General features: G+C 51.9%; 1 protein-coding gene across 1 annotated transcript; it reads right to left on the bottom strand.

Moving 5' to 3' along the window:
- Window positions 1-148: 148 nt before the first annotated feature.
- On the bottom strand, window positions 149-3,045 carry GNMT (glycine N-methyltransferase). Its single transcript, XM_032862150.1, has 6 exons — window positions 2,747-3,045; window positions 1,756-1,883; window positions 1,191-1,307; window positions 833-975; window positions 605-726; window positions 149-520 (listed from the first exon to the last, which is right to left on the bottom strand). Exons 1-6 carry the CDS (start codon window positions 2,950-2,952, stop codon window positions 349-351), a joined length of 888 nt encoding a protein of 295 aa, XP_032718041.1. The 5' UTR covers window positions 2,953-3,045; the 3' UTR covers window positions 149-348.
- Between the last annotated feature and the right edge of the window lie 8,880 nt (window positions 3,046-11,925).

An 11,925-nucleotide genomic window follows, 5' to 3' on the forward strand; every position in this document is an offset into this window, starting at 1 on the left:
GTCTTGGCTGAAAATAAAGTCTATGCTGCCCCCTGCTGGTTGTGGTCTGAACGGCTGGCGCGCTGAAGAGTAAGCTTGTGGAATGAGTAAGGCCAAGGGAGGGCACCTCCGGGAGTTGGAGCCTTCTGACCCAAACACAAGGTGTGCAGAAAAGGAAAAAGGCACGGACTGTATTGCTCATGCTTCCATTTGCCCAAATCCCTACACCTACAGCAGCAGTCTGCCCCTCCCCACACCCCAGGATCTGTGCTGGGGGCTGCCCTCGGTATGGGACCCCCAGTCCCCACCTCCCCAGCCAGATAGGGCAGGGCCTGGGCAGAGGGTTGTAGCTGAGACCACGCTCAGCGCTCAGTCCGTCCTCTTGAGCACGTGGATGAAATAGCAAGGAATGTAGGCCTGGCCCGGCTTGTAAGGCTTGAAGTCACCCAGGACGCTGTGCTGGCACTTGCCCCCGAAGGCTGCTCGGAGCAACTCCGTGAAGGAAGCCAAACAGTGTGGGTAGTAGGAGAGCCGGAACTTACTGCAACAGAGCCCCCAGGCAGCTGTGAAGACTGGCAGCCTCAGCACCACCCCACCCCCACCCCCCAGCGAGCCCAGGGGCTACCTCAAGCCAGGGGAACCATCCTGGCCAGCCCCTGGCACCTGCACCGTATAGTCCAGGGTCACCATGTGGGCCTTGTTGTTCACAGTCAGCACGGACGTCGTGATGTCCTTGGTCAGGTCACTCTGTAGGTGGCAGGACAGGCTACATTAGCCTCTGCAACCACTGGGGGACCTGGACCCCAGGATGCCATCCCCTCTTTCTGGGCTTCGCACCCTTGGGGACCCCCACCTTATAGTAGATGTTCTTTCCTGGGGGTGCACAGCCTGTGCTGAGGATGTGGTCGTAGTTGCGATGGTCAATGACCAGCAGGCCCCCAGAACGCACCATGCTCGCGATGTTCTTCAGCGCCAGCCGGTGCTCACTCTGGTCTCCTGAGCTCAGGGCGGGGGCAGAGAGGCTGCGTCTGCCGAGAGCCCTGGGGTCCAGTCTCCCTCCCATCTTCCTCCTCCTCCCTGGGGATACCGATGCCAAGGCAGAGCGGAGCAGAAAACAGTCTGCTCTGACAGGAGAGCAGGCACCCAGAGGGTCTGTGGAAAGAGGCAGAGCTCAAAGCAGGGGCCAGGATCCAGGCCACACCCCCTCTCACCTTTGCAGTCTGGCAGGTGGGCAAAACTGTTTCCAAGGCAGATGACCGCATCAAAGCCACCCCCTGGTGGCAGGGGCACATCTTTGTCCAAGGTCATCCAGTTGGCTTCTTCAATGACTGGGACCAGGAAGGGGAAGAGGGATCAGGGTGGCCCCATGGCCCCAGCAGTACCCACCTCCACCAAGTGCAGCCCTGCCTCAGTTTCCCCTTCAAGACACACGGGGATTCCCTATCCAGTTAGGGGGAGGGGGTCATTATGGGAATGGAGGGTGAAGGGGAGGAGGAGTCAAAGGGGGAGGAAGCTGTGATTGGGAAGAATGGCTCGGCGCTTCCCGGTTTTTATCTGGGAGAAGGGAGAAGATCCTACAAACATCATTAAAACTAGCCCCTCGTTACCAGATACCTCATTCCGGTGCCTGAGCCTCCCTTTCCCGGGAAATGAAAGTAATTTTGCTGTCCCCTTAAGGAAATCAAGCACTCCAGCCACAGGAGCTAAAGGAGCCCGGGGCAGAAAGTACTGCACCCTGGGGTGCTGGGCAGGGAGGGCCCGACTGGACCTGCGTACCCCACTTGTCGAAGGCTGGCTCATGCCTCCGGTTCCAACGCTCTTTAAGCGCGTACTTCAGCATCTTGTCACTGGCGTCTACACTGGTCACGCTGAAGCCCTCTTCCACCAGCATGATGGAGTCCACCCTGGGCAGGGCCGGAGGGGAGAGGCAGAGAGGGGCAGTCAGGGGGCCTGGGAAGGCAAGGAGGAGACCCTATGCTGGACATTTCCATCTCCTCCACTCGTCTTCTTCCACTCCTCTTCTTCGTCTCCCCAGGCCCTCTCTACCTACCTCGAATGAGGTTTCTCACATCCGTGCGTTATCACCAGGTAGCAACTTTCCTGTTTTGTTTTTTTAGCACCCATCCAGAGCCAGGCACCCTATCAGTGTGCACTAATCCTCCTGGCAACCCTGTGAGGTAGCTGGTGTTAGCCCCACTTGAGAGATGGGGCAAACTGAGGGCCCGTGCCTGGGGAGGTAGTATAGCCTGGGGGTTTGGAGCATCGGCCAGACCCGGACCCACCCGGGTCTGAATCTCCTCTCTGCTAGGTAGAGGGCCTTCACTCCTCTGAGGCAGGTTTCTGGCCACTGTAAACGGGACAGCATTCCCTAGCCCATGAGGTTTTGTGAGGACCTTAAACGCGGACCTGTGGACAGCTCCTGGCACAGTGCGTGGCACGGGCAAATATTGAACGAATGTTAACTGTTAACACTGCCCAAGGCCATCCCTGGGGAGCCATGCCAGAGCCAGCACCCGTGATAGCTTCCGCCGGTCTAGCTCCAAAGCCCGGTCGCCGGGTCGCCCCGAGACGCCCGGCAGTCCCCACCCTGAGTCCCCACCCTGCAGTGCCCACACCCCCCTCGCACCCTGGGCACCCTCAGCCCCGCCTCCCGCCCGCTATACCCCGCCGCCGGTCCCAGCCTGGCTGCGGGTCGCCAGAGGAGGCTGCCGGACGAGCCTGGCCGAGGTCCCCCCGCCGCCCCCCGCTGCCCCCCGCCCGGGCTCACCCGGTGCCGCAGGCCACGTCGAGCACCCTCTGGCAGCCGTGCTGGCGCAGCAGCCCGAGCAGCCAGGCCTTGTACTCGGCCGTGCGGCTGCGGGTGTCCCCGATGTAGAGCTGCCACACGCGCGCCGCCTCTCCGTCCGCGTACTGGTCCGGGAGCCCTTCGGCCGCCACCCCCAGGGAGCGGGTGCGGTACACGCTGTCCACCATCCTGCGGCGCGCCTGGCCCGGCGCGGCTCCGCGTTTATATAGTCCGGCCCTGCCAGAGGCCGGCCGCCCCACCTGCCCAATGGCAGGTGAGCGCGGGGACACGCCCCTGCTGGGCTTGCCGCCCCGGGGAGGGCACCACCTGGCGTGGCTAACCAGCCCTTCTCGCCTGCGGGAAGATCCCGTCCCCCCGGCGACCCCTTGGCGGGAAAGGGCCCGCCCAGCCCCACCCCCTTTAAGCCCGGCCTCTGGAGCACCCGGGAGGGGCCAGCAGGGGGGCAGCGGTGAGATCGCCCACTCCACCGCCACCTAAACTGGGTAGAGAGGAAAGAAAACTTGCCCGTCCACACCGAGTTCAGGGCCTCGGATTGGACCGTCCCCGGCGAAGGAAGATATTAGCATATCTAAAGAAGGACTGTCCGCTGAAGGAGGCCCGGGTCAGCCAGGAAAGGGAGGAATAGGGAGTATCTGGGGATAATGCTAGTCCCGCCACCCAAGTCCCGGAGCAGTTCTGGCCCAGCGGGTCATGGCCCACCTGGAGGCAGGTGCTCATCTGCGGTGGAGGTAACGCTTAAGCTTTCCCCTGAGTCGGCTAAGGCGGGGTCGGCCCTTTCCTCCCAATTCTTCACTGACTGGCACCCTTCTAAGCACAATTTGCTGTTTGAGGCCACTGTTTGAAACCCACCATCACCACACACACACAAAAAATAAAATAAAAAAATAAAAAATTAAATAATGAATAATAAACATAAAAATAAAAATCTTAATTTTTTTCTTAAAGATTTTATTTTTAAGTAATCTCTGCACCAAACATGGGGGTGAAAGTCACAATCCTGAGATCAAGAGTAGCATGCTTTACTGTGACTGAGCCAGCCAGGTGCCCCTAAAAGTCTGTTATTTTTAAAAATTTTTAGACGGGGGGGACAGGCAGAGGGAGAGGGAGAATCTCTAGGCGGTTCCACGCCCAGTGCAAAGCTGGAACTGGCTCCATCTCACAACCCCTGAGATCATGTCCCCAGCCAAACCATGAGTCCGGCACTTAACCGACTGAGCCACCCAGGCACCCCTAAAAGTTTTGAATTTTTGTTTTAAGATTTTATCTATTCACTTATTTTAGAGAGCGAGAGCCTGCCAGAGTGCAGGGAGGGGCGGTGGGTGGAGAACAAGAGAAGGCGGAGGGCTGAGCAGACTCGCACTGAGCACAAAGCCCCACCTGCCGCTTGGCTTGTCATGACCCTGAGAGCAAGAGTTGGCCGCTGAGGGACGCCTGGGAGGCTCAGTCTGTTAAGCTGCTGCCTTCACTTCAGGCAGGGAGCCTGCTTCTCTCTCTGCCTCTGCCTGCTTGTGCGAGCTCTCTCTCTCTGACAAATAATAAAATCTTAAAAAAAAAAAAAAAAAAAGAGTTCGCTGATCAACCAACTGAGCCAGCCAGGCGCCCCTAGAAGTTTTAATTTTGTAAACACTATCTGCTTTTGATAGAGGTACCCACAGGGTGGGAAGTCCAGGGTTAGGGGTGGAAAAGCTTGGTGCCCTTGCTGTTACAGTGCTTGCTGTCACTTCATAAATTGGCCGTTTGGCTTGGTTGGTGCACATCTACCCTTCTCCCCAAAGCAGATCTCTTTCTAGGACAAGACCCTAAACTCAGGTGGATTCAGCAATATGATGCCCCCCAGTGAAGCCCAAGACAGCAAGAACAGCCTTCCCGGCTATCTTTTGTTGGGCTTCAGAAAGAGCTAGGTATGGAATTTAGAATGAAGGTGGCTCCCCTATGCTCACCCTTTCATTATCTGTAGAATCTGGGAGCTAGAGGAACCCCAAAGATTACATAATCTTTCTTTAAAAAAAAAAAAGATTTTATTTATTTATTTGACAAAGAGAGATCACAAGTAGGCAGAGAAGCAGGCAGAGAGGGAGGGGGGAGCAGGCTCCCTGCTGAGCAGAGAGCCAGGTGCAGGCTCCATCCCAGGACTCTGAGATCATGACCTGTTCTGAAGGCAGAGGCTTCAACCCACTGAGCCACCCAGGCGCCCCTGCATAACATTTTTTTGTGATTGGTTTGCAGCCTTTAGAGGCTAAAGGCCATACTCTCCATTCTGATAAGGAATTGTATTTAAATAGTCATCTTTTATTTAAATATTGATGCTTACAATTTTTAAGAAACATATATTTTTACCCACACAGCCATAATATGATTTTTTATAAAGTTTGGGTTTTTTTTGTTTTTTTTGGACAGAGAGACACAGCAAGAGAGGGAACATGGCAGGGGGAGTGAGAGAGAGGGAGAAGCAGGCTTTCCACTGAGCAGAGAGCCCAATGTAGACCCCAGGACCCTGGGATCACGACCTGAGCTGAAGACAGATGCTTAACGACTGAGCCACCCAGGCGTCCTATAGTATGATTTTTTAAAACAATATGAATACTAGTGGTAAATTTAGATCTAAAAAAAAATAAAGGTTTTGAGTAGCTTGAAGTATACTTTCCAACTTTTTTTGTTTGTTTTTTTAAGATTTTATTTGACAGAGAGAGACGCACAGAGACAGAAAACACAAGCAGGGGGAGTGGGAGAGGGAGAAGCAGGCTTCCTATGGAGCAGGGAGCCCGATGTGGGGCTCAATCCCAGGACCCTGGGATCATGACCTGAGCCGAAGGCAGACGCTTAACAATGACTGAGTCACCCAGGCACCCCATCCATTTGAAAGAAAAGATTTTTGTTCTAAAGGTAATAATTATTTGCTTTCTTTCTCATCCAGAGGCATTAAAAAATGTCAACATAGTAAGACACATGACATTTCATGTACCTTTTTTCTTTTTTAACTTTTAGCCATCAAAAGCATGTTTTCTTCTCCTGACCTTAAATTATCGGGCCTTAATCATGCTTTCAATGACTACATGGAGTAGATGTGACTTGTTTAATCATTCCCCAAATCCTGAACATTTAACATTTTTCAAGAGAGTGAACACTTGGATAATTACAATCAAATCATTTTCCAAATGGAATTTTTCTATTAATCGATACTGTTACCCAAAACAAATGTTTCTACTCTTCTCTACATGAAGATGTTATTCCTTGATATTTAACAAGGTAGAAAATTTTATCTAAATGTTGTAATCTTTAATTGCCACCAAAACAGACCAAATAATTGCAGTCCTGCACCCCTAAATTGTCATGCCCCCCGTGCACTGATGCATACTGCAACTGCCTCTTGTTCTGTTAGTTCAGCGAATTTTAGAGAAACTAAATGTGAGGCGTTGGGCTGTGGAAGAGACAATCACAGACTCTAAATCAATTTACAGTCTGACTTAACTGAAAATGAGAACAGAGGGGTTTTAAAAAATTAATTAATTTATTTATTTGACAGACAGAGATCACAAGTAGGCAGAGAGGCAGGCAGAGAAGAAAGCACGCTCCCCACCGAGCAGAGAGCCCAATGCAGGGCTCGATTCCAGGACCCTGGGATCATGACCTGAGCCAAAGGCAGAGGCTTTAACCCACTGAGCCACCCAGGCACCCCAAAAATAGAGGGTATTTTTAAAATGCAGTGCTTCCCTGGATTAGTTGAGAAGAGTAAATTCTTCATCCCCAAATGTGTGATGTTTTCCAAAAAACCTTAGCTTGGGACTATGGCTGGAGCTAGACCAAATCCCAGGCTATTCCAACTTGAGGACACATTAAAATCCTAGAATTGTGAAGTATGCACATACAATAACTACAAGTGAAGGGCATCCTGTTGTTTAGATTCGGACGAGGTAGAAATTTTTCAGAGGATGGATGCCAGTTTCTAAACTCCAGTCCAAAGCTGCTGGAAGGAATCTCTTGTCTGCTAGGTCTCCCCAGACTGCACACTAGGACGCTGGGGGAGGGGAGGGGATGGAAGCCACCCACCCACATGGACTCTGCTAACAGATAGATCATGGTGGATTCCTCTTTGGACTTTTTAATATACCATATAAGACCTAATTTGCTTTAATAAAGTCCTGTTAAGTGAGTGTAAAATTGATCTGTACATTGGTGGATTGCCACACTAATGAAAGGTCGCTCCTTTACCATTAAACTTAGGGCACCTGCAAGGATTCCACAAATGTTTAAGAAGAGAGGTTTTCTTTGACCATTTCATGCTTTGTTATAAGCAATTTTAAGGTGTGCTAAAGTCCAATAAGACCTCTTCAGTGCAAACCAATCTGCTCACTGAGCTCTTCTTCCACCAAAAAATGACACACTATTTGAGCCCTGGTAACAGGCTAAGTAAGCATTGCTTACTCAAACAACTGACTTAGCACATGCCATCCTGTCTTGATGTGATGAATGGTAAGATACCAAGACCACTTCAGTAAGTAATTCCTAACAAAATAAAAATTTGGCTTTTTGAGTGTTTTGTTTGTTTTTAAAGTTGGCTCCATGCCCAGCATGGAGCCCAACATGGGGCTTGAACTCATGACCCTGAGATCAAGACCTGAGCTGAGATCAAGAGTCGGAGGCTTAACCAACTGAGCCACCTGGGTGTCCCTTGTCTTTTTTGTTTCTCTTCTTTTTGAACAGAGAACCTTTTACATATTTATATATATTTAGGGGTGGTGGTGGTGATAGGTGTTGCCATCCCTGGAATTGGTAATGGGCTCAGCCTGCTTCTCTCCCTTCTCGATGTGCAACAACACCTCCTTATAAAGAATCACAATCATTTTCACAGAAGTTTAAGTTCTGTTGGCTGGGACAACCTTAGTAGATGGAGAATACAATTTTAAAGAATGAATAAGTTAGGGTTCCTCTTCAAAAAACTAAACAGGAGCCAGCCCTCGAGGGGCCCCTGGCAGGCTCAGTAAGCAGAGCCGGCGACTCTTGACCTTGGGGTTGTAAGTTTGAGCTCCACATTGGGTGCAGAGATTACTTTAAAAAAAAAAAAAAAAAAAAAAAAAGCCAGCCATGAGAGCAACATGAGGGTCAAGCTGGCTTTCAGTCACACACAACTGTAAACTCTGAAAAGGGAGAAAGGTTTGAAAGTTACCTTCCTTGGGGCACCTGGGTGGTATAGCCGTTAAGCGTCGGCCTTTAGCTCAGGTCATGATCCCAGGGTTCTGGGATGGAGCCCCACTTTGTGCTCCCCGCTCAGCGGGAAGCCTCCTTTTCCCTTTCACTCCCCCTGCCGTGTTCCCTCTCTCACTATGTCTGTCAAATAAATAAAATCTTAAACAAAGAAAAAAAAAGAAAGTTATCTCCCTCCTAATTGTATTCTCCACATTGAACTCTGAAGACTGTAGCTGCCTGGTTTCTAGAAGAGAGCCATGTAAGGGGGTTTAGTGCCCAAGCCGGCCCATAGCTGCAGGGTGCTATGGCACTGTGGCTCTCTCCCACCCACCAAAGCCAGTCCACCAGGGGCTCATACCCTGCTTGGGGCACTTACAGAATGTGACCTTAGGGAAGTTACTTAATCTTTCTGTGCTTCATTCATTCAGCAGCTACTTACTAAGAAGCTACTCTGTGCCAGGTACTAGACTAAGTGCTGGGGATAGAACAGTGAACAAAACAGACAAAAGTCCCTGTTCTTTCTGTGGTGGGAGAGGTGTCTGTGGGGAGGGGGCACTGGTAATCAAGTTTTTCAGGAGCTGGGTGCTGGTGACTCGGGCATTCAGTTTGTAAAAAAACCAATGAGCTGTATACTTAGGTACAGTTTCCTGTATGTGCTTTACCTCAGTAGTTTTTAGGAATCCCCGGGCTTCAGGCCATAGCTATGGTAAATCAGTAGGTAAAGCACAGAGAGCTGGGCTCGTCGCAGGGTCCACACTCAAAAACCACCTGCTATTCTTGCCACAAAACTCCTTAGAACAAAATGGGCCATCAGGGGATGCTCAAGAGGGATTCAGCAGCCTCTGCTGCTAGGCGCAGCCCACGGAGCCTTCCTCTCAACCAGTTAGGAGAGGACTGTGCATCTATCACAAAAAAAAAAAAAAAAACAGGCTTTAAGCCAAAAAAGGTGGGGGGGGGGTACCTGGGTGGCTCAGTCAGTTAAGCAGCTGCCTTCAGCTCAGATCATGATCCGAGTCCTGGGACCAAGCCTCACATCGGGCTCCCTGCTTGGTGGGGAGCCTGCTTCTCCCTCTCCCACTCCCCCTGCTTGTATTCCCTCTCTTGTTGTCTCTCTGTCAAATAAATAAAATCTTTTAAAAAAATAGAAGAGGCATTTTGCTCTTGTGAACTCGGGCTGCAGGGCCGTTAGGGACACGTGGCCAGCTGTGTGCTGCACAAAGATTCCGGATCTGAGGGGCTGTCATTCCTATTGCAAATAGCATGGGTTTGCCAATTTATTATTATGTTCTGGCGGCCAAGTGTCTTATCCTCATAAGGTTTATATTAAATACATGACTTTCTAACAGATGGAAGTCAAAGGTGTGAAGAGCACTGTCTTCTAACTCACAAAAAAGATACCGCGTGGGAATCACATCCAGAAACTGGGAAACAGAGGATACCGCTTTCTAGTAATTGCCCTTTAAAATGAATACAGAGGAAGGCCTGGGTGGCGCAGTCGGTTAAGCTTTCCACTCAGATCATTATCTCAGGGCTGCAGGATTGAGCCCCTCGTTGGGCTCCGCACAGGGAGAGGGGCCTGCTCAAGATTCTCTTTCCCTCTCTAAAAATAAACTAAAAAATAAATAAAATGAACACAAAGTCCCTGGGCAGCTGCCCCTGAGACTTCACTCCCAGAAACTGGCTTTCTAGTTGGTTCATCAGCCTTTGCGGTTCTGGATGATGGAAGTTTCTGGCACAGACTGATCCTCTCTGGATTCTGACAGGCTGTGCCTCTGAGAACAAGACCCTGACATTGACTTCATGGAGGTCCTGCTGCCCGCTCTTTTCACAACACCCTGTGCTCCTCCTGCTGGAGTGGGCTCCAGCTGACCTCATCTTAACAGCTTTATTAGACAAGCAGGTCCCTAAGCCACCAAATCTGAGATGGGCCCAGACATCTGTCTGCTTAACAGGCATTCCATGTGACACTCATGTTCAAGTGAGTTTAAGAAACCCTGTTCTAACAGGATTTCCAATAAGGGGACTAAAATCTGGTTAACCTGAGCTCAGCCAGACCCCTCCCTCATCTCATGGAGAGATGGGGTGTGGGAGAGCAGGAGGCAGTAGGCAGGTCTGGAAAGGTCTGGATGTGCGGTGGGAAGAGGAAAAGAAAAACCTGGGGAGCTGGATCTCGCCTCTGGCTCTTCCAGGCTGGGCCAGGGAGGCGGTTGCCTGCTGGGGTAGGTGGGTGGAAAGCAGTGTGTGTGCAACACACCCGGCCCTTTGGGGGGTAGGGAGAGGAAGGTGCTATCCACAGCAGCCACAGGTCAAAGAGCAAAGCAGTCACAGCACCATCTGCCCTCTGGTCTGGGACCAGGCCTCGATTGGGCCACTAGGCCTACACCCCAGCAAAGGGATAGGTCTTTGTCTTATCCTACTTTAGGGACCAGTGAAGCTCTGGGTATGTACATAAGCCAGGCACTCAAGTGCAGTGTGTTAAAGACAGAACATGGGTATCAGAGACTAGCCACAAAATCCTACAGTCCATGGGGCTGCAAACAGTTCCCCAGCCCTGAGCTCCAGCCCCCAGAGTCCAGGGCAGGACCTGAGTCTCTGACTGGAATCTCACGGCCCACAGAGCCTTCAACAGGGGAAGGTGGGGGCAGTGGGGCTAAACTCAAGAGGAATGATACTCCAGGGACCTTTCGAAAGCCTCACCAACCAGAGGAAAACAGCTCCCAGTTTGCTCCACCCTCTCTGGCCCTGGCTGTCCCACCTCACAGAAGGCCTGAGCCCAGGCTACAAGAGCGCCCCTCACCCCCAGTTAGTTCAGACCCTGGAGCATTTCCCTGGAGTCGGGGTCTGGGGTGCTCCACTAGGCCCAGGCCAGAAGCATGAAGGGGTCTGCAGGGGTGATCCCTGGGGGCCAGGTGGGGGCATGGTGCTGGCAGGACCTCCTGCCACTGTCTCCTTCTAAGAAGCCATAGCTCCTTCCTCCTTTACTTTGGGAAGAGGTTTACTGGTAGGGGTGGAGTTGTGGCTAAGAAGCCAAACCAGTTTAATGTGGGTCACACTGCCAGTACCAGGTGGCAGCCATGGGGTAGTGGAAACAACGGACCCAGAGGCTGAATCCTGAGTGCCCCGGGTACACTTAACAGTAGGACTTCAGGCGTGTCACTTCACTTAAGCCTCAGTTTTGCCTTCTACCAAATGAGGCTAATGGCACCCACCCCACAGGAGTTGTATGGGTTCACAATAAAGCCCAGGGAGCGTGTACAGTTGTCATTACCACTGTTATGGAGCACCCTGATCCCTGCCCTCGGGGCAGAATGGGGAGGTACCTGGGCCTCCTGCAACTTCTCCCTGAGGCCAGGCTTCCTGTTCCTCCCTGCTCCCAGAGAACATGCTGGAACCTGCATTGGGGGACTGGAGTGTCCTCCCCTCCGGGCACAACAATTAGAAAGAGCGGAGTGCTAAGTTGTGGTCATCAGGGAACAAGGTTCAAGATCAACAAGTAGAGCAGATGGAGATGGGAAGGAGGGCGGGATCTGGTGGGGTCATCAGTAAACAGTTTACACAACAAATGGGAAGGCCTTCCAGGAGAGAGGAGAGGATGGAAGGCAGCCAGGTGCCCAGGGCACAAGTGAGGCCTCTCCTGGCCTGGGGAGCTCAGGGAGTCCAAGGCAGCTGAGTGGGCAGCTGAGAAGCAGTCCAAAGCCTTGTGCTGGGCCACGTCTCAAAACAACCCGGGCCTCCCTGCACTTGCCGTTCCCCAGAGAGACAGGCCAGCCTCAGTGATGGGAGGATGGGAGCTGCCTCTTCGTCCTCAGCCCCCCAAGGCTGGAAGGTAAGGGGCAAGAAAGAGCAACAAGGGCTCCAGGCCCCTCTGAGGAGCTGGAGGGGACTCAAAAATTGGAACAAAAAAGGCCAAAGGGTTTTTACTCTGTGAGCCCTGGGGAGGGCTGGGCAGAGTGCCA

Source organism: Lontra canadensis, unplaced genomic scaffold (assembly GCF_010015895.1).
Source record: "Lontra canadensis isolate GAN:19392208 unplaced genomic scaffold, GSC_riverotter_1.0 scaffold23, whole genome shotgun sequence".
NCBI classification, from domain to species: Eukaryota; Metazoa; Chordata; class Mammalia; order Carnivora; family Mustelidae; genus Lontra; species Lontra canadensis.

Coding starts and splice junctions, on each gene's coding strand:
- GNMT (XM_032862150.1), bottom strand. CDS start 2,952: ATGGTGGACAGCGTGTACCGCACCCGCTCCCTGGGGGTGGCGGCCGAA. Junction 976..1,190: donor CCACCTGCCAGACTGCAAAG/GTGAGAGGGGGT, acceptor CCCTGAGCTCAG/GAGACCAGAGTGAGCACCGG. Junction 521..604: donor GATGGTTCCCCTGGCTTGAG/GTAGCCCCTGGG, acceptor GCTCTGTTGCAG/TAAGTTCCGGCTCTCCTACT.